This window comes from Apium graveolens, chromosome 4, assembly GCF_009905375.1.
Source record: "Apium graveolens cultivar Ventura chromosome 4, ASM990537v1, whole genome shotgun sequence".
NCBI classification, from domain to species: Eukaryota; Viridiplantae; Streptophyta; class Magnoliopsida; order Apiales; family Apiaceae; genus Apium; species Apium graveolens.
In genome coordinates this window covers 313,329,582-313,349,978 of record NC_133650.1, presented here as the reverse complement: position 1 = coordinate 313,349,978, position 20,397 = coordinate 313,329,582, and the positions used below count along the sequence as shown (strand labels likewise).

At 32.5% G+C, this 20,397-nt stretch overlaps 2 protein-coding genes and 2 long non-coding RNA genes across 4 annotated transcripts; all 4 read right to left on the bottom strand.

Moving 5' to 3' along the window:
* Positions 1–271: 271 nt before the first annotated feature.
* On the bottom strand, positions 272–3,358 carry LOC141721806 (cytochrome P450 81Q32-like). The gene is made up of 2 exons (XM_074524922.1): positions 2,380–3,358; positions 272–1,211 (listed from the first exon to the last, which is right to left on the bottom strand). Exons 1-2 carry the CDS (start codon positions 3,319–3,321, stop codon positions 591–593), a joined length of 1,563 nt encoding a protein of 520 aa, XP_074381023.1. The 5' UTR covers positions 3,322–3,358; the 3' UTR covers positions 272–590.
* A 1,895-nt stretch (positions 3,359–5,253) lies between these two features.
* LOC141720198 (G-type lectin S-receptor-like serine/threonine-protein kinase At4g27290) lies at positions 5,254–9,193 on the bottom strand. Its single transcript, XM_074522548.1, has 2 exons — positions 8,882–9,193; positions 5,254–6,048 (listed from the first exon to the last, which is right to left on the bottom strand). The coding sequence occupies exons 1-2, from the start codon at positions 9,191–9,193 to the stop codon at positions 5,254–5,256; spliced, it is 1,107 nt and encodes a 368-aa protein (XP_074378649.1).
* A 3,471-nt stretch (positions 9,194–12,664) lies between these two features.
* Positions 12,665–13,191, bottom strand: LOC141717350 (uncharacterized). Its single transcript, XR_012573593.1, has 2 exons — positions 12,964–13,191; positions 12,665–12,880 (listed from the first exon to the last, which is right to left on the bottom strand). It is a non-coding gene; the product is annotated as an uncharacterized LOC141717350 (long non-coding RNA).
* A 2,083-nt stretch (positions 13,192–15,274) lies between these two features.
* LOC141717349 (uncharacterized) lies at positions 15,275–15,831 on the bottom strand. Its single transcript, XR_012573592.1, has 2 exons — positions 15,699–15,831; positions 15,275–15,533 (listed from the first exon to the last, which is right to left on the bottom strand). It is a non-coding gene; the product is annotated as an uncharacterized LOC141717349 (long non-coding RNA).
* Between the last annotated feature and the right edge of the window lie 4,566 nt (positions 15,832–20,397).

Below are 20,397 nucleotides of genomic sequence, written 5' to 3'. Positions count from 1 at the left end.
GATTTAGTCGAATTGTGATGAATGTGTTGAGTCTTGAGACGAAAATCACTTTTAGACGCCAAGGACTGAAATGAGTAGATATCAAAATTATTATCTTATCTTGATGTTTTATATGAAAGGGAGTTGTCAATCCAAAGAGATGCCATAGACAAAAATTAGCTACAAAAAGACCCCACTGCTCCCATGACTCAACCACATGAAAACAGGGTCAATAATACCAACCAGAAAATTGTAATCACATATTACAAGACACAAAACCAGAAAATCAATATACATGCAAGATCAGGGCTCAGGTGATCAATATGCTTAGAATTTAATTCACAAAGTTGGTTCTAACATACAAAACACAAAGAAAGAGTTTGGTTCCAAACAAAACAATAAGATACAAGATACAAATGATTTCACAAACACAAAGCAACTTGCAATTCTTACTGCAAATTATACTATTAGTACATTTATATGCAATATTTGGAGGTCTCGGGCTTAGTAGCTGACCTTACTGTTACAATTGCCCTAGATTCAACTTGCAGGATCACATTTAGTGTTACGTTGTTTCCAATATTGAAGGATGCTTTTGTTGCTTAATTTGTTCAAATTTGCTTCAGTTGACTTGGCATTGTCATACGAGGCTGGCATCTTACAACCAGAGGTCGGAGCTTTGGCATGGTAAGTCCAGGTCCTTCAGTCATATCAACTAATTCTTTTCCAACCCTTTCCCAATCAAAGCACTGAAGGAGTGAACCCAAAACTAACCCTATCATACGCATTGCGAGACCTTCACCTGGACAGGCTCTCCTTCCTGCCCCAAATGGCATAAATTTGTACCCGTCTCTGGTTCCTTCAAAGCCTTCAAACCTTTCTGGCATGAACCTGCTTGGTTCTGCCCATATTTTCGGGTCATTCTGAATTGCCCATAAATTCACAATTAGCATGGTGCCTTCTGGGATGGAGTAACCTTCCACTTTGCACTCCGCTGATGATTCATGTGGCACCAGTAGAGGGCCTGCTGGGTACATCCTCATTGTCTCGGCTATGATACACCGGAGATAGGGTAGGTTAGCTATATCTGACTCGTTTAACAGACGGTCTTGTCCCACATGATTGTCAATCTCAATCTGTGCCTTCTTTAGAACATCTGGATTGTTCACCAAAAGAGATAAAGCCCACTCCATGGTTACAACTGTTGTATCAGTTCCTGCTACTAATAGAACCTGTTTTACAAAAAGCAGTCAGACTACTGACTCAACTGATTTTCTCAAAATCAGTTTGCAAAAACTTTTAGTATGCAAGGATGCAAATTAATGAAAATTTACGACGTAACATCATCTGTGATTAGTTTTGATCAATCTTTTGGTAGTATTGTAAACTTTCAAATGAAGATGTTGAGGAAGCCCTTTTCAACTGGGTGTAGCATATATAAGTTGGAGTTCAATTTTTTTCAAAAAGAATTTCCTATCGTTTACCTGTCACAAACTCTTCATTCCGTTTTAGATTTATATATTTCTTAAGTGTCTTATGATTTATTTTAAATAACACTCCCCGGGTCTTGAAGCCCAATTTTTAAAACTTTATCTGCAGGTAACATGATCTTTGATTATTTAACTTAATTCAGACACTGTATTGGCTAGAACATCTTACTATTCAGTTCATTTGTGTTTTCTTTAACTAAATGCTAACATTTATAAAACAGCCTATTGTTAAACACCTATATTGGCTTTTGTACAGACTACAGAGGGACATCCGGTGAGGGAGTCCTGAGCACAACTTTGATGGTTAACCGTATTGAGCAACTAATAAAAGCTCGATTTAATGATAAATTGCCACAAATCACAGAGTACGTGGGATAATCAGAGTATCAGACTATGAGAACCTCGATAAGACATGTTTGATTCTGTAAATATACAACTGATTTTAATTTTCAGATAGAGTTTAAAACTTGTTTAATCCTACATGTTACCAGTCGGAGACAGGAGCATAGGTAGTTGCCCTGTTATATTCACTGACTCGCCCACACGCAAAGATAGTCATAAACAATTAAGCCAATACAATTCTTATCAATTCTGTATCCTAATGGATCTTCATTCCTGATTTGCTAGCTTTAAGCAAAAATTAATACTAATTAAAAGTACTAATACACTACTAATTTCTGCATTCTAATGGATCTTACTAGCTGTAAGCACAATTTAGAACTAGTTAAAAGTACAGGTTAAATATCAAATTCACGAGGCTTTCATCATTCACTGCAAATTTGACTCAAATGACTCGCTTATTTCTTAATTTTGTATCGAACGTTAGTCAACGTTATTGTTCTAGCAAATATCCGAAAAATAATTAACAAATCTTGATTAATTAAGTAGAAGAGAATTAAAAGAATCTTACCAGTATTAAGCCTCTGATAATCTCATCATTGTAGTATTCAGGCTCAGTTTGTTGCAATGACAACAACAATTCAATCATACTCATCCTTCCAGATTTCGTCGTATCGCTGTCATTCATGTTCTGTCTATGCTCATCGATCAATTCCTGAACAAATTGATCACGCTTCTTCCTCAAAACCATCATTTTCTTCTCAATCCCTCTTTTTTCAACCAACTTCATCACCGGCAAAAAATCGCCTAAATTCGAAGCACCGCTAATAACAAACGTCTCCGAAACAATCTCCTTAAACCGCCTCGCCTCCACCTCATCTGACACATCATTATCACCGTAGTATCTTTTTCCCGCTATCATCCTCATCAACACATTTAACATCATTTCAAAAAACGTGGATTTCATGTCCACGATATTCTCTTTCGAGGTTCGAGAAGTTGACTCAGAACTTCTCGAAGCTCGAAAGAGACGATCTAGCAGTATTCGAGTCTCCTCAACTCGAATAACCTGACTAGATTGCAGCCTATGGGCTGAAAACACTTCCACCGTGGCCATGCGACGGAGATTACGCCAGTGATCTCCGTACGAGGCCCACGTAAGGGAAGTGTAGTTATAACCAAGATGTTTCCCAGCTAGTAAATGTGGACGGTTAGCAAAAACCACGTCATTTTTCGTAAAACATTCCTCTGCAGCAGAGGGAGACGAGATCAAAAGAACTCGACGAGACCCGAAGTTTAGCAGGAGAAGAGGGCCGTGTTTGGCTGAGATTTTCGAGAGTTTGCGGTGAAGTGGCTTTTTTAGGAGATACAAGTGACCGAGAAACGGGAAATTTAAAAAAGGAGTTGGAGGGAGGTTTTGGATTTTGTTAAGGCAGTGTTTGGTGAACATGTATAAGATCGGAAACACCAAGAATGTGTAGAATATGGATGATAATATTGTCAGCTCCATCATTGGTGTGCCCTGTGCAGAGATGGGGGTACTGGTAACTTGTAGTATAAATACGCTGTCCAAGTTTGACTGTAGCTTTTTTTTTCGGGGTGACCCTACCTGGTTTCGATAAGAGAACCCGAGAGCTGCAAACGAACAGAACGGAGACGAGTTCTGTCCGAGTCGAACATAATTATTTTTAAAAGGAATCGAGGCTCGCTCGAGTTTAAAAATCGACCCGAAAAAATGTTCACAATCGGCCCGTTTATAAACGTGTCGGGCAGAGCGAAGCCGAGACAAACGAGCCGAGTCAAACCGAGTTTGCTCACGAACAACTGAACCGAGTCGAATTCCAACCGAGTCGAGTTATCCACCAATGGTTCGCATATATATATTTTTTAATCGGCCAAACTTAAGGTATAACTTTTAATTTTATAAGTTAAATGGAGATTTTGGGGAATTCGACATCATTCACCGTTTTGGTTTTGTTTCGATTAAATTATTTAAGGTATCAGTTTAGTTTCGGTTAAATTATATTTAAAAAATTTTAATTTCTATAAGAATAAATTTTAACATCAAATCTATAAACCTGCAGCTAATTCAATCTTAATATAAACTACATTTAAATCTTAATCAAAAAAACGATCAATTTCATCAACGAAAAGTGAAAATGAATTTTTTTTTCAGGGACGAAAAAGTAATTTGATGTTGGCAAAACAAAGACACTGTAAAACAGTGCAGTTCGTCAGATGACCGAATAAAATTTCGTAATGCGTTAAATATTCCTCGTTTGGCTGCTTATGCTTGTTAAATTATGAAACCACAGTACTACAGAGTGCTCATTGGCTAATAATTTGATTACTTAGTCCATCTTACAGAAACTAATTGTTAAATCTCGAAATTTAACTTTAACAAAAAAATCTAGCGGCGCGAATCGAAAGTAGTTTGAAAGTAGACGGATGGACGGACGCAAAATGGGTGCCTCGGACGAACATGACTGATCACTAAAATATACTCCCTCTGATCGGGACAGACTCGACACGTACTTTAATATTTTTATTAAATTTAATTATTTATATATTTTTTAATTTTTTTTTAAATAAAAATATAATGTTTAAATTTATATTAAAAAGAAATTTTTTAAAATTAAATTACGAAAATATATTTTATAATTTTATTAAAATTCGTATCATGTGAAAAAAATTATAAAAAAATAAGAGAAATAATATTTAGCAAGGACACTAAACTAGCTTACGACTTACGTCGGCTTAATCCCAGGTTAATTTGAGGGAAATTTTTTTTAGTAATATATCTGTACTTACTTTACATTCAAACTATATGTGAAGCCCAATTGAAGTCATATTTTTCGATCAATTTATATTAAAACTTGTCCAACTCACTCAATCTCACCGAAAATCAAACAAGTACTTAATTTTAAAAATTTAAAGACCAGAATTATACTTTTAACACCGAACATTGAATGTTGATATATGGCTGATTGGCGTATGAATTTTGTTTAAGATTTATCAAGTTCATCCTATTTAACTCTGAAAAAAATCAACATTGAATGTTGATATATGGTTATCGGCTCGAAATAAGCTCGAGTTTTACTCGAAAAAAATCAAACTTCCAATCTTATATATTAGATTATTGATAATAATTTTGGCTGAAAATCTTCTTTTAATTGTTGCAGTTGCAACAGTTAGAATCACTAACAATTTTACCAATATATAAATGTTAGGGGAAAACACACACACATATTTGAGATTCAATTCTACGAATACGGAGTAAACACAACAACACAAAACAATATATTTGACGTGGAAAAAACTCACGTCCCAACTTGCATTATTAATCAAAACAATTATCAATAATATATCAATACATAACAAAATTAAGCTAAAGTAAATAACCGCAAACACATCAGATGATACTTAATTATAATAGCTTAAAAGGTCACTTACTTAATTCAGACTGCGGCATTCTTACATAAAGATCTTGTCCATCGTCTGAGTAGCCTCGCATATCATTCAAGCCACCAAACCATAACAAGCATCCACTTCCCCCATCTCGAATATCTGTATTTGAATATGCTGTACAATTGCAATCCTTCAAGCACTTCTCCTCGCATTCTACAAGGTTCATGCTCATGTTATACCATGACCATCGTGTGTCTGGCAATTTTATACCAGTATACTTCAAGAAACCATCCCCATTTCCACATTCTAGTTGAAATTTGCGCGAACAACCATCAGTCCAATCTCCTTGTGCCCAGTCTTCTGAGCTTTTCGGATCAAACCCTTCCATACATTCACACCTAGGAGACTTATTAACATTGCAAACACCATTTGGTCCACAAATTCCATAACGATCACAATCGATCACTAGTAAAGTCAGATATTGTGTCCATTCGCGTTTCTCTCTGTTCCATACATAACGAGTTGGTATGCCACCTGGAGACAATGTCAACCTTGTAATAGGACTAGATTCAGAAGTATTGACAAGATGGGAAACAAAATAAGCTTCTGTCTCGGTTATGACAAATTTTGATGTGTATATTTCATTATTCTTCCGAATAGGAAGGCCACTAAATCTTGAGCCAATCCAAGGTCCAGTTCTGTACAAAGGAACTGAATCTTTCCACAATATTAGTTGTGGATAACCATTTTTATCAACCCGATCAATATAATTACTAGTGGCCGGATCATCTTCACTTTTCCATGGTATAAACTCCCTGTCTTCACGTCCCAACTTGCATTATTAATCAAAACAATTATCAATAATATATCAATACATAACACCTCAATGTGTCCCAAACTAATACTTGAGCCAATGCTCAAGCATCTCTCGCACGATACCTAAAACGACTACATCTCTTAAGCATACATCAAAATAATAACATGACTATGTATATATAGTCATCACAAACTTAATCAACAAGACATACCTAATCCGATTACAATAATAATTGTCTACCCATACAATTATTAACCATTCACATTATAATAATAATTGTCAACACATACAATTATTGCCCAACTCTATTATGATAATAATTGTCTACCCATATAATTATTACCCAATCCAATTATGTTTTCAATCAAGTCAACACCATATATTGGGTTTAACCCCAACAATCCTCCCCTTCAACCCAATACAATTTCACAACCAAATTAGCGGTCAAGCCATCAATGTCTCCCCTCGAACTAAGAATCTCTTCATCTTCCACATCGAGAACGAACGAATTGATCCACATTGCAAGTCAACCGACATACCGCACGTAACTTTGTCAGCAAATCCATCAACGTACTCCACCATACCAATTGAACCTCGAACGTTCCTCCAACCCAATTCATCACGAACCTCGAACCTCGGCTCTGATACCACTTGTTAGGAGGAAACAGACACACATATTTGAGATTCAATTCTACCAATACGGAGTACACACAACAACGCACAACAATATATTTGACATGGAAAAAACCCACGTCCAAACTTGTATTATTAATCAAAATTATTATCAATAATACATCAATACATAACACCTCAATGGTGTCTCAAACTGATACTCTTGAGCCAACCAATGCTCAAGCATTTCCCGCACGATACCTAAGACGACTACATCTCTTAAGCATACATCAAAACAATAACATGACTATGTATATATAGCCATCACAAACTTGACCAACAAGACATACCTAATCTGATTACAATAATAATTGTCTACACATACAATTATTAACCATTTCCATTATAATAATAATTGTCAACACATACAATTATTACCCAACTCAATTACGATAATAATTGTATACCCATACAATTATTACCCAATCCAATTATGTTTTCTATCAAGTCCACACCACATATTGGGTTTAACCCCAACAATAAACCCAAGGATATTTCATATCTTTGTGTAAGACTGTAATACGATTCGGGCAGCTCACGAGCTCGCCCAACTCGAACTCTTTTTACTGGGCTCGACTTGGCTTGTTTCGTGAACAAACTCGAGTCTTGGCAGAGGTTTCGACTCGTTAAATTAAACGAGTTGGCTCAACACTGTTAGGGGGAATACACACAAATATACAAACAAACAAACAATGTAAAATACATACAGAATATATGACGCGGAAAAACCCACGTCCCAAATTGTATTATTAATCCAAACAATTATCAATAATAACACCAATCTCTCCAAACGGTATTCACTTAATCGATACTTAAGTCAAACAATACTCAAGCATACATCAAAATAATAACATGACTATGCAGAGGCGGATCTAGGGGGGTCCAGAGGGGTCCCTGGCCCCCCCTGAGTTTTCAAATATGATTGAGTTAGTATCTTTAATTGTAGAATTGTAGTTGTAGTTCAGCTGGTTGTGGGTTGTGTTATCCTCCCTGAAGACCGGGGTTCGAACTCCTACTTCTCCCTCTTTTTTTGCTTTTTAATTCAACCCCTCCTTTAATTCAGTATACAGTACATTCAACCCCTCCTTTTTTTTCCTCTTTTGCTTTATGATAGTATCCAACTATGTTTTTGTACGTATGTGTTGGTGGAGACGGTACTTCTATTTTTTACTTCTATTTTTTACTCCTCTAATTTTTACTTTTTTACTCCTCTAATTTATATACTGATATTATATTTGTCCCCGTAATTAAAATAACGGCTTAATATCCTAAGTACGTATTCACCTAACTTAAATATGTATAATTTTTTTTTATTGTGATTATAGTTCTGCTATATACTCATATAACTCATTTAAATACGTATTTAAGCGCATTTTTTCTTAAAATTTAAATATAATATAATATAATTTATTTTAAAAAAAAAATCGGCCCCTCTAAAATATTTTTCTGCGTCCGCCACTGTGACTATGTATATATAGCCATCACAAACTTAGCCAACAAGACATACCTAATTTGATTACAATAATAATTGTCTACCCATACAATTATTACCTATTCTCATTATAATAATAATTATCAACACATACAATTATTACCCAACTCACTTATGATAATAATTGTCTACCCATATAATTATTACACAATCCAATTATGTTTTCTATTACCAAGCTTATACTAACTATTGGGATTAACCCCAACAATCCTCCACTTCAAACCAATATGGTTTTATGCACAACCAAATTAACAGTCACCATCAAGTCATCAACGTCGATCTGCCAATAACTCCCCTCGAACAATAACCCCTCATTCTAGTACTAAAAATTTCTCTTATCTTTTCGACCTTTCAGTGTCTCTAATTCTCCTTTAGTGACTTTTAACATACTGTTCTTCATCATAACAGTATATCCCAAATCAACTAATTTACCCAACAAAATTAGATTTTGATTTAACTCCGGTATGTATCTTACAATTGAGTTAACTTCTGAACACGACCATTGTGACGTTTTATTGTTATCTCACCAATGCCAGCAACCTTAACCGTTTTACCGTTCGGTAAAGTTACCATCTTTCCCTCACACTTTTTGTAGGACTAGAACCACTCCCTCCTACCACATATGTGATGAGAACATCCCGAGTCAAGCACCCATTATTCTTTTGATCCCTTCCCTTCTTGAACCAAAAGAACATCTTCATCAGCTCCTACAAGCGAAACACTACTCCCTCCTTGATTTTTCTTCAATTCTCTCAAGTTTTCTCTTGCCTTTGGACACATAAATTGTATATGACCAAATTCCTCACAATAAAACCACCTGATATTAGGGCTATGTTTCTTAACATACTTCTTTTCCGTGTCACGCGCATGTACCACGAATGCACTTCCATCAGACGTGTCACTTGATTCTTGTTTCATCAATCTTTCGACCTCCAAAAAAACAACAATAGTCTCATCCAAATCTAACTTCATTTTCCCAACCAATAAAGAAGTCATCACAGTATTATACTACTTTGGTAGAGACACTAGTAGTAGAACAGTTTTATCCTCATCCTTCAATTTTCATCCAAATTATTCAGCTGGTTGATTAAGCCATTAAAACGATTTAGATTATCTCTTAAATCCCCATCATCTTCCATATTGAACCCGAACAAATATTTCTTGCGAAACAACTTGTTGGCCAAAAACTTTGAGTGATAAGTCTCCGTTAACTTCTCCCACAAATTCTTGGGATTGTCCTCTTCAAAAACATCATACTTGATTTCCGGTGCAAGGGCCAACCGGATCGTTGATGCCGCAAGTAACTTCATGTCTCCCCACTTTATATCATCAACTTCAGTAGGCTTCTTCACTCCGAGCGTCGCATATAACACTCGTTGAATTAACAGATCTTTCACTATGTTTTGCCACAAGGTAAAATCCATTAAACAATTCAATTTCAAATCCCCGAACATTCCCCATCATGGACCTTGGCTCTTGATACCACTTGTTAGGGGGAATACACACAAATATACAACCAAACAAATAATACAAAATACACACATAATATATGACGCAGAAAAACCCACGTCCCAACTTATATTATTAATCCAAACAATTATCAATAATACAATCAATCTCTCCAAACGGTATACTTAAGTCAAACAATACTCAAGCATACATCAAAACAGTAACATGACTATGTATATATAGCTATCACAAACTTAGCCAACAAGACATACCTAATATGATTATAATAATAATTATCTACCCATAAAATTATTACGCATTCCCGTTATAATAATAATTGTCAACATATACAATTGTAACTCAACTCAATTATGATAATAATTGTCTACCCGTACAATTATTACTCAATCCAATTATGTTTTATGTCACCAAGCACATACTACCTATTGGGTTTAACCCCAACAAACTCAACTCATGAAATTAAAAGAGCCGAATTAGGGTAGCGTTTTAGGCTTGATTTAGTGTAAAATTGACGAGCCGACTCGTTAAAACGACACATTTAGCTAAATGAGCCGGCTCGACTCGACTCGTGAAAATTAACGAGTTGGGTTTGGGAAGAGGTTTATGCTCGTTTAACTAAACGAGCCGGCTCAACTCAATTAAACCCGGCTCGAATTACACCTTTGTTTGAAACCCGGCTCGCCCAGACGAATTACACCCATATCTTTGTATTTTCAACCATCTTTTGAACGAGGTCAAGAATACTATTTAAAATTTGAAAATCAATTTTGGTTCTTGTGTAAACCATAGAGTTAAAAAGCTGAACTTCCCGTAATCAGAAGATGTATTTGAACAAATTCTGAAAGATAAAATTTTAATCGAAGCTGATAAAGAATTATGTTGATTAGGGCATGATAGGCAAGAAATCAACTTCATATTATTTTTATTATAATTCTATCAAAATCAAAATTAACGGTGTTAAAGTGGTTTAAATAAAAATACTTGGTCAATATCTATTATTATCATTTTTTGCCATATATTCCTAATTTCTACTTTCATTCGTAAATCATAATTTTTTAAAACAAAAAATGTATAACTTTCACTTATAAATGTTGTCCCAAAGAAAAAAAAAATTGACATTAAAAAACTTTACGCAGGGAGCAAATTTTTTTTTTTGCAAAGATTAAGGAGGATCATTTTTAATTTTTAAATATATCCCTTCAACATCTCTCATAATGTGTTCTACGCTGTTGAAAGCTAGATCCACATGAGGTGTGTAATGCATAGCTAAAAAAACGCCAGTCACTATCTGAATGACTAAACAAATACCAGCTAACGGACCGAACCGGTAAAAGAACCTCTATAGAACCAGGATGCTGTCGACATTTTCGAAACATGATATCAGGGTATGATAATACCAGTTCTTCGACAAAAGACTTTTGAAAAGCATACTCCGGGATAAGAAGATATCTTAGTGGAGATAGATGGTATTCATCCGATGCTATTTGTCGTAGAATTGATTCGAATTGATCAAGAGGCATAGACCATCTTGTAGTTGTAGTTAAATCGTTATAAACAAAGAGAATATCTTCCAATAGCTGTTCACGTCTACATAAAGACGAGTTAAAGCGCTTTAGAATACAATCTTCAAGGTTGTTGTTTTGAGAACGTAAGACGTTAGACACACTAAGTGAATGAAGTACAATGCCCATTTTGATCCCAGAAGCGGGACGGCCGTGTTGGTTCGTGATGGATTCCATGATAGCCTGGATCCTGTACAGCTTCTCGGGTGAAGCATGCTTCAGGTCTAGCTTATCCTTTGTAGCAATGATAAAATCCCCCCGGGCTCGGATTTTACTGAAGCGTGATAAAAAATATCCCAGCTGCCCAAACACTTCTTGGGGAGAGGGGGCGTTGACAGGGCCGGCCTGGGCACCGGGTTCTTCCCCAAGCAATTCCCCCTGACTTATTTCGGGGGAAGGAATTTCCAGCACTTCCGCCTCTTGGGCGGGTGCCGAAGCAGGTGTCCCCTGCTGATCAGCAAAGACATCAAAGTCTGCTGTTTTCACGCTAGATAGCGAAGGCACGGGGGATGATGACGAAGGAAGAGACAGCTTTGGGCTCCAACTCACATCACCCTCATCCATCATGAGGATAAAGGGGGGGTCCCCATACTTTGATGAGATACTCCTCCCCGCTGATCAAGCAGCGACGCTGCTCGTGGATAAGCCTAGCTTTAAGCTGCTATCGTTTGGTTCGGATAAGTCAAGTCCCTTCGGTCGGTTCGCTCAGGTGGTCTTTCCTTATCTTCCCTAACGTTCAGATTCTGGTTTGAGAAAGGAGCACCGGCCGAGCGCCCTGAATGAATAAAAAATTGACAGCAGAGGGAATCAATGATTCTTATTCGACTGAGTTGAAGGCCGACAATTTAAAACTCCACCAAAAAGTCTTTCCTTTATCAGTACATTTTTCTTAGATAAGACAATAATTAGAGTTTCTAGAAAAATACAAATAAAAACTCAAACAACTAGCTTAGACAAATGCGGCAATAGAAATGTTATATACAATTGGACTAATGAAATTGCGCATAGCAATTGTTGAACTGAAATGATATAAGATACTCTTTTGAGCTTCTTCTAACGTCTTAAAAGTGATATATTTAGCATAAATATATTAATAACAATTTCATCAATACTGTCGCTAAAAAAATAAGGTTAAATATTAACGGGTTAAGTTCTTTGTGTCTTAATTCGAGTGCAGGCGATCGAATCATTTGAACACGGCTAATTCGACCCGTCTCAATTGAATTTAAACGGTAATATTTAATCGATCGTATTTACAAATAAATCCAACCGGAACCGGTCGAAATAAAAATAATTTAGAGTTAAATTCCGACCGAAAATATATTCGGTCAAATTTATAACCCCCGGAAAAAAAAAAGAAAATTTAAACTTTATATTTAACCATTTTTCTTATAGTATGAATATTCGTAAAAGGAAAATAATAGGTAATCAGAAATCAGTCAAAATTAAGACGAGATTATTTAATTTATTTAAACCTGATTTTCAAATCATCCACAAGGATAGTGGCAACTACAAGCGGCGCCGTGACAAAAGCATGTACACGAAACACCTTGTCCTTCTATAGCTCTGCATTGCTTGTTGCATGTATCAGTGTTGCATGCTCCACCAGGAGGTGTTATATCCAAGAAACATACTTTCGCCCAAACATGTTCTACAAATCACAGTACATGTATGAACATGGTTTAAACTTACATAATTCGAAGATTAAATGAGTAATACATATCGAGAAGTTACCTGTTCCGGCGACAAAGAAGAGGGCAAAAATAAAATATATCGCGAAGATCTTCATGATGGAGAGATGGTTTGGGTGGTGCATGCAGGTATAATATTTATACAGGTTTTGATATTATAGTTATTAAACGCAAGTGTTGTATGGGAGAGTTAATTTTCCTTTTTCAATACATTTTTCTTAGATAAGACAATAAACTAGGAGTTGGAAAAATGAGAATAAAAAGTTCAAACGAATGCGGCAATGGAAATATTTATGAAATTACTCTAGTTTATTACGTTGAAGCAAAAAAACGGAATTTATAAAAGTATTTGTTTACTATAAATAAATATAATCCGGCTAAACATTTCAAATTTAAGAGAGACTAAAAGTATATGAGCTAATATACTGCATTTCATCATCAAGGAAATTTTAAGATAAATGATTTGTATATCTTTATTAACCGAAGTTTAGTTAATTTTTAAATTAATAAATTATATTTTGTCAAGAATCGTTAAAAAGATCCTATTTATATCATATTTTTTATGAATATATTTATATAGGCGAAAATCTGTCTTGAATTCATTTTTTGTCACTTATTAATTCCTCTCTGTCTAAAAAAGTTTCCTATTTGTGTTGGACACGTTTGCCAATGCACACTTTTGATTGTTAATATATTTAATTTCGTATTAGTTTTAACTCATGATTGTTAATATTTTTTGATTGTTGATTGTTAATCCAACAAGATCACTCATGAATATATTTGAACTCATAGATTAGACGTAAATTAGTAGTAAATCGCTAAACATGAATAGTGTAAAAAGTTAAAATGGAAACGTAATATAGGACTGAGGGAGTAATGTTTATTTGTTGTTTTAATGTTACGAGAAACCTTTTTCTTTATTCTTTTTCTTTTCTCTAAGTTGTTGCTGACCACACGATCCGCATCATGCTTCTAGGAAACAGTTATCGAATAGTGATTAATTTGTGGTGAGTCAAGAAAAATGGATTAAACGAAATTGAACTCATGTCTAAATTCGAAGAACAGCTAATAACAAACGTTTCCGAAACAATCTGCTTAAACTGCCTAGCCTCCACCTCATATGCCACATCATTGTTATCATAATATTCTTTTTCCGCTATCATCCTCATCACATTCAACATCATTTCAAAAAACGTGAATTTCATATTCACGATATTCTCCTTCAAGATTCGAAAATTTATAGCTCCAGAACTTTTTGAAACTTGAAAAAGACAATTTAACGGTATTTGAATATGCTTGACTCGAATAACGTGGCTAGATTGCGGCCTATAAATTAAAAACACTTCTATAATGGCCATGCGACAGAATTTATGCTAATGATCTCCGTACGACAGAATTTATGTATAAGATCGGAAATACTAGGAATCTGTACAATATGGTTGATAAGGTTGTGAGCTCCGTCATTGGCGTGTTTGACAGTTATATTTTTGTATGTTTTTAATATTTTTACTTTACATGAAGCAATAGTTTATATTTTATTTTAAATATAAATTTATCATGTAACTTAAATTCGAATTTATTAATATTTTGAATTCTCTTTTTTATAAATTATTAATTATTTTAAAATAAGTGGTTAAACCGCGAACCGATCCGCAATAACTGCAAATTTGTAATCCAATTGACGCGGTTAACCGCAACCGACGCGGTTAACCCCTATTTGACTGGTGCTTATATATTTTGGGGGCTTATAAAATAAAGTTCCTTTCGGTTTGGTTTCATATATACTATATTAAAAATTATCGTGTAAAGTAAATTCTAACAATTGATTTATGAATTTCAAATTAATTTAGTCTTAACGCTCGGTAGAAAATTTTATTTTATAAACAAAGATTCCCATCATTTTTTACGTACTTATACGGAATAGGTGTACTTTATGCATTGCGGAGATCATATAATTTAAAACAATAGATATATAGTTGATCAATATTAAAAAAATATCCCCTAATTATTTTAAAAACTGAAATTTCAGTATTAAAATAGATTTGATATACTTTAAAACGATATAATCTTTAATTTTTTTGTGAATACACAATGTAAGAAAAATTTCAATTAAGTTTAAGTACATTTATAAATTACTAAAAGTTAAAAACAGGCAAGTAATTATGTTTAATTCGTTACTTGTTCAACAAGAAGATAATATATTACGTGATTTGCAGGCTATTACGTGAGCTCGTAGTGTTTACCAGTACGCACCCGAAGGGTAGCGGTTACGGGTTATCTACGATGAAAAAAAGAAGAAGAAGATAATATATGGAGCATGCAGTTCGTAAAATGAGCCAATAAATTTTGCAATGCGTTAAATATTCCGCGCTCGGCGGCTCATGTTTATTAAATTATGAAATTACAGAGCGCTCATTGGCTAATAATTTGATTACTAAACACGATCACGAAATTATCCACAAGAATAAACACAAAAACAAGTATCGCTTAATTTGCAGTCTCCCTCACTGCCAGGACCTTTCAAAGCAATGCAATCCTTTATACATTGATTCTCGTCGCACAAATCTGTCCCATGATTAATCATCGTCTCACATTGTCCCGGATAAAGACTTTCTGCATATCAAATTATATAAATTAATTTATATTCGCGACAAAATTCAAAATTAAAAACCCGTCTTAAATAGTCGAGGTTATTGTAGCCCTTGTATAAATCTGATTTGAAATTAAATATTTTGACAATTGAATAGAAAGAAATATTTTTGAAAAAATATCGGCTACCTGTTCCGGCGACGAAAAAGAGGGCAAAAATAAAATATATCGCAACAATCTTCATGTTTATACGGCGGGATAGGTCTGGGACTGGGTGTGTATTAGGTATTGTATTTATACATGTATTTATAGTAAAGCAATTTGTTAGCAGTACGTTTTGTAAAAGTTCACTAGATTTTTATAAAATAAAATTTATCTAAATTTAGCAACCTTATTTAATATTTTAATATTGTAATTACAAACGGAAGTGTTGCATGCAAGAGTTAATTTTCCTTTATCAGTTCATTTTTCTTAAAAAAGACACTAAATTAGAGTTTTTAAAAAAATAAACAAAAACTCAAACTAGCTTTTAGACGAATGTGGCAAACGAAATGTGATATACGACTAAATTTATAAAATTATGCTTAGTAATTGATAAGTGAATGTAAAAAATATCGAAGGACGAAGATTATTACGTTTAAGCATCGCTTGAAAAAGCAAAAAAAAAAGAAACAGACTTTTTAATTATTTAAATTTATAAATAATCGATCTTGAACAAATGTGTGCTAGTTCTTCACAATAAATTATTACCCGCATCAAATATTATCAAATTATCGACTAAAATTTTTTATTTTAACTATTATTAAATAAACTTCAAACTAATTCGGTCAGTGACCCTGGGTAAAATTTTGTTTACAAAGTTACAGATTTATGAAAAAATGCCTAAACTACACCATTTTTCACCTTAACTATTCAAAACGCCCAGAGACGCGCAAACCGTCCAAAATACCCACAAAATACGTATTTAAGGGATGCGTATTCAACCTTCTAAAATTTAACAAAGAATACGCATGTTAAGCATGCGTATTCACAAAAAACAAAAAGTGAAAAATCAGAATCTGCATCCCCATATGCGTATTCAGTGGGTAAAAAGGGCGGAACATCTCGCCAATACGTATTTTAGGCAAATATCTCAAAATGGTGGATATTTTGGTTTTTCATCCATATTTATTGGATGGTTGTGCACCTTGTTTTTGTAATGCATTAAATTTTCGTAGTTTAGCTGCTTAATTATGCTTGTTAAATTATGGAATTACGGAGAGTGTTCATTGGCTAAGGGGTCATTTGTTAAATCTGAATCATTTTTTCTGGACGATTAAAATTCTGCATAATTGATAATCTGAATGCTGGACTTTTAATCATGTTTGGTAAATAAATATAAAAATTTTTGAACGATAATATTTGTTGATCATATCCTTGCATATATGTAAAAATTAATTTGTATTTTAATCCTAATAATCAAATAGCAATTTACACGTATTTTGAAAATTTAATGATAAAAAACATACATATATTTTGAATAAATATTATCCAGTTAAGAGTTTACAATATTTTTCAGTCTTAAACATTACAAAATATAATTGTAAGTTTAATTTAAAATTATTAAACAAATTTAAGACAAATGAATTTATATTAAAATCCACATAATTATTTGAATATAAACATATTTAAAAACTAAAAATATAAGTATAAATTTTAAATAAAATTAATATATGACATGAAATTTTAATTTTATATTTTTTTAAGAAAATCACGTATGTATTATAAATAAATATATTATACTTTTGCATCATGTTCTAGTGGCTTGATATAACTTGAGAATGCTATATCCCGATGTTACATAAACCGTCCAGCTATATATTTATCAAGGAGTTGTCCAGCTAAATTTTTGACTCGTCCAACTAATAAAAAAATTATCAAACAATCAGATTAAGTGATTCAGGCCTCGTTCATACTTCTAGTATGGTTCATGGGTTAACAAATGACCCCTAAGAGTCCGATTTCTTCGTCCCCATCTGGCATTGCTAAGTTTCACAAACGCAAAATTATTAGAAAACACAGACACTGTGTTCCTGAATTTATTTAGAAATGGAAAAATAATTAGAAATGATTAATTTTTTCTTCATTTCCGGTCTTTTGAAAAATAAAAAGAAATTTTTGGAGACAAATAAAAAAAAATTCTAATCTTTAACCTTCTTTTCTTTTCACTTCAAGAAAATAATTATTGAACAAGTGACAAAAATATATTTCTGAACGTTTTTAGCTAAATAATTCATGTGACATTTAGAAATAGATACCGAATTTAAAAAAAAAATTCATTATCTAGAGGTGACATCTAGATATCATGTATTTGTTATTTCTAAAAAATATGTAAAAGTTCTAAGCACTCCAATTTTGTCTCCCTTAAAAAAAATATAGATAATGATTTTTATTTTGTTATATTTGTCCAAACGATGTAATTTTACATAATCAGAAAATAAATAATCTTACTAATATATATATATATATATGTTATATATGTGTGTGTATATATCACACCCCTAAACTAAAATTTTACATAATGATAATATTCGATCATTTTATATTTTAGTATTTAACATATCTAAATTTCCGGCTAAACAATAAAAAGTTACTAAAAGTTTTTTTTAAACATAGTACGGATATTTTAAAATTAACGATAAATTATTATAATTCCAGATGTTGGTTTCGCAGGATCTGATATTTATGTTTGTTGTGCAGTCTTTCTTCAAACGTTCACATCAGAAATAGACTGATTGAAAGTCAATAAAATAATTGGTATGATTGAGTTCCAGTCCCTGGGGCATGCGAATTACGAGTCTACTTTTGTACAATAGCGCAGGTGTGAATATTAAAATTTTATGAACAAGTATTGGTCCAAAAATATAAGACAGAAGCTGGTTGTTAAATCTAAAATTTTAACTCTAACAAACATTATTAGCGGCGGGGATCAAAGTAGACGGACGCAAAATGTAGCTTCTAAAAGTGATTAATATGAAATTTATATATGTTTATTGCTTTAAACATGAACTCGAATGGATAATTCGAAAAACTAGTGGTGAAGCAGGACAATCTATTACTATTATATAAAAGACGAAATATTGAAAGTTTTGGTACGGTACTATTTTTTGGTGCACGCTAAATTTACTAAATTACTCTTATTTTAGTTAAAAAAATTTATTTGTCTTAATAATCGAATTATAATAGAAAAAGAAATAAAAATCGTTTTCAACTATAACACGTTATCTTTTTTATTTCTCTCAATTAAAATAACTTCTCTAAATATTTTTTTATTTCTCTCAATTAAAACAACTTCTCTAAAATAATTACTTTTCCCAATTAATACACATTACCTTTTCTATTACTTCCGACTAAAACATTTACTCGGTCAATAATAATAACTTATCGTTTTTTTAAACTAAAATACAAATTATCTTTTTCAACTAAAACATGTTACCTTTTTCAATTTATTTCAACTAAAATATCTTTTTTTTTAAAAATATCAAAGGCAAGTTTATTCAATATAATTGAATAATAATATTATATTAATTAATAACTAACCAATTATCTTTTCAGCTAAACTTTGTTACTTTTTCTATTTTTTAACCACACCCATTCATTTACAAAATAACATGCACAATTCTATTAAATAAAATAAAATTATAATATTTTATAATTAGTAATAAATCACCAATTAACTTTTTAAGCTAAGATGCACTACGAATTTAATTAATTTAAAAATATGTTAATAAAAAATTTCATCTCAAATTGGATTAAAAAACAACATAATATTAAAGTAAGTATGTGCATCGCGCATGTTTTAATCTATACTATACTATACTATATATATTATAGTAGAAAAAATATTTAAAGTTTGGTATTTGGTATTTGGTTGGTACTTGCTGAAATTACTTAATTGCCATCACTTAATTAATTTATTATTTGACATAATTATCTTATATAATGTTATCGTTAAAAATTATAAACCCTTGAAACAAATTTATATATAATCGGATACAATAGCTTAGTAGGATATGGTGTTTGGTTAGATATAGACATTGTCCAGGCTAAAACATAATATTAAATACTACTAACATTGTTAAAACAATTATACTCTTAAACCGAGCTAAAAAATTAAATTAAAATATAATTCGTTGGTCGATGTAATGTTATCGGGCTAAAAAAAATAATATATTACTGACTCTTATAACATCTATAAGTAGTACAACAATAAACTAAAAATATTTAGATAATAATTATTTGGACAACTGTGCATCACACGGGTTTTAGTCTAGTTATTTAATAAAATAAGATAGAGTACTCATTGATAATTTGATTGCTTAATCCATCTATTTTCTATATACAATGATATTTGCAAAAAACACGATGAATTCACAAATAGAAAATATAAAGCAAATACAAAAAAAGGTCACATAATACAACTGATTAATATTTCGATACATAATTACAAGTTCAAAAATTTGGATCTGGGTCTAACTTTTAAGTTTGTTGGATCATCTTTGTTCACTTAACAATATGACTTTTGTCCTCAAGTAAAAATTTCAACATGTCCTTATATTCCGAATTTTAACTTTTCAACAAACGCTTCTATAGGAAATTAGCCATTCAAACCGAAAAGTAAAAAAATCTAATATTTAGTGAGATGCAATTTTTTTGCCCAAAACTAAAAAAAGTTAAATAGCAAAATTACTGTAAAATAGTTAATAATATGAAAGTGATTAATATAGAAATCGTTTAGCATTCAGGTTACCGTAAATTCAACTTAATTTGGTCAAATTTAGACCGATTATATTTAGTCTTATTTTTTTAGTAAGTTTTAATATTTCGTAAAGAAAATAACGGATAGTAA

What these genes read in the sequence shown, in the direction of transcription:
- LOC141721806 (XM_074524922.1), bottom strand. Translation starts at nt 3,321, where the DNA reads ATGATGGAGCTGACAATATTATCATCCATATTCTACACATTCTTGGTG. An exon ending in TTATCAGAGGCTTAATACTG is followed by an intron (nt 1,212 to 2,379) that starts GTAAGATTCTTT and finishes TTTGTAAAACAG; the next exon opens with GTTCTATTAGTAGCAGGAAC.
- LOC141720198 (XM_074522548.1), bottom strand. Translation starts at nt 9,193, where the DNA reads ATGACTTCTTTATTGGTTGGGAAAATGAAGTTAGATTTGGATGAGACT. An exon ending in CTGATGAAGATGTTCTTTTG is followed by an intron (nt 6,049 to 8,881) that starts GTTCAAGAAGGG and finishes TAATAATGCAAG; the next exon opens with TTGGGACGTGAAGACAGGGA.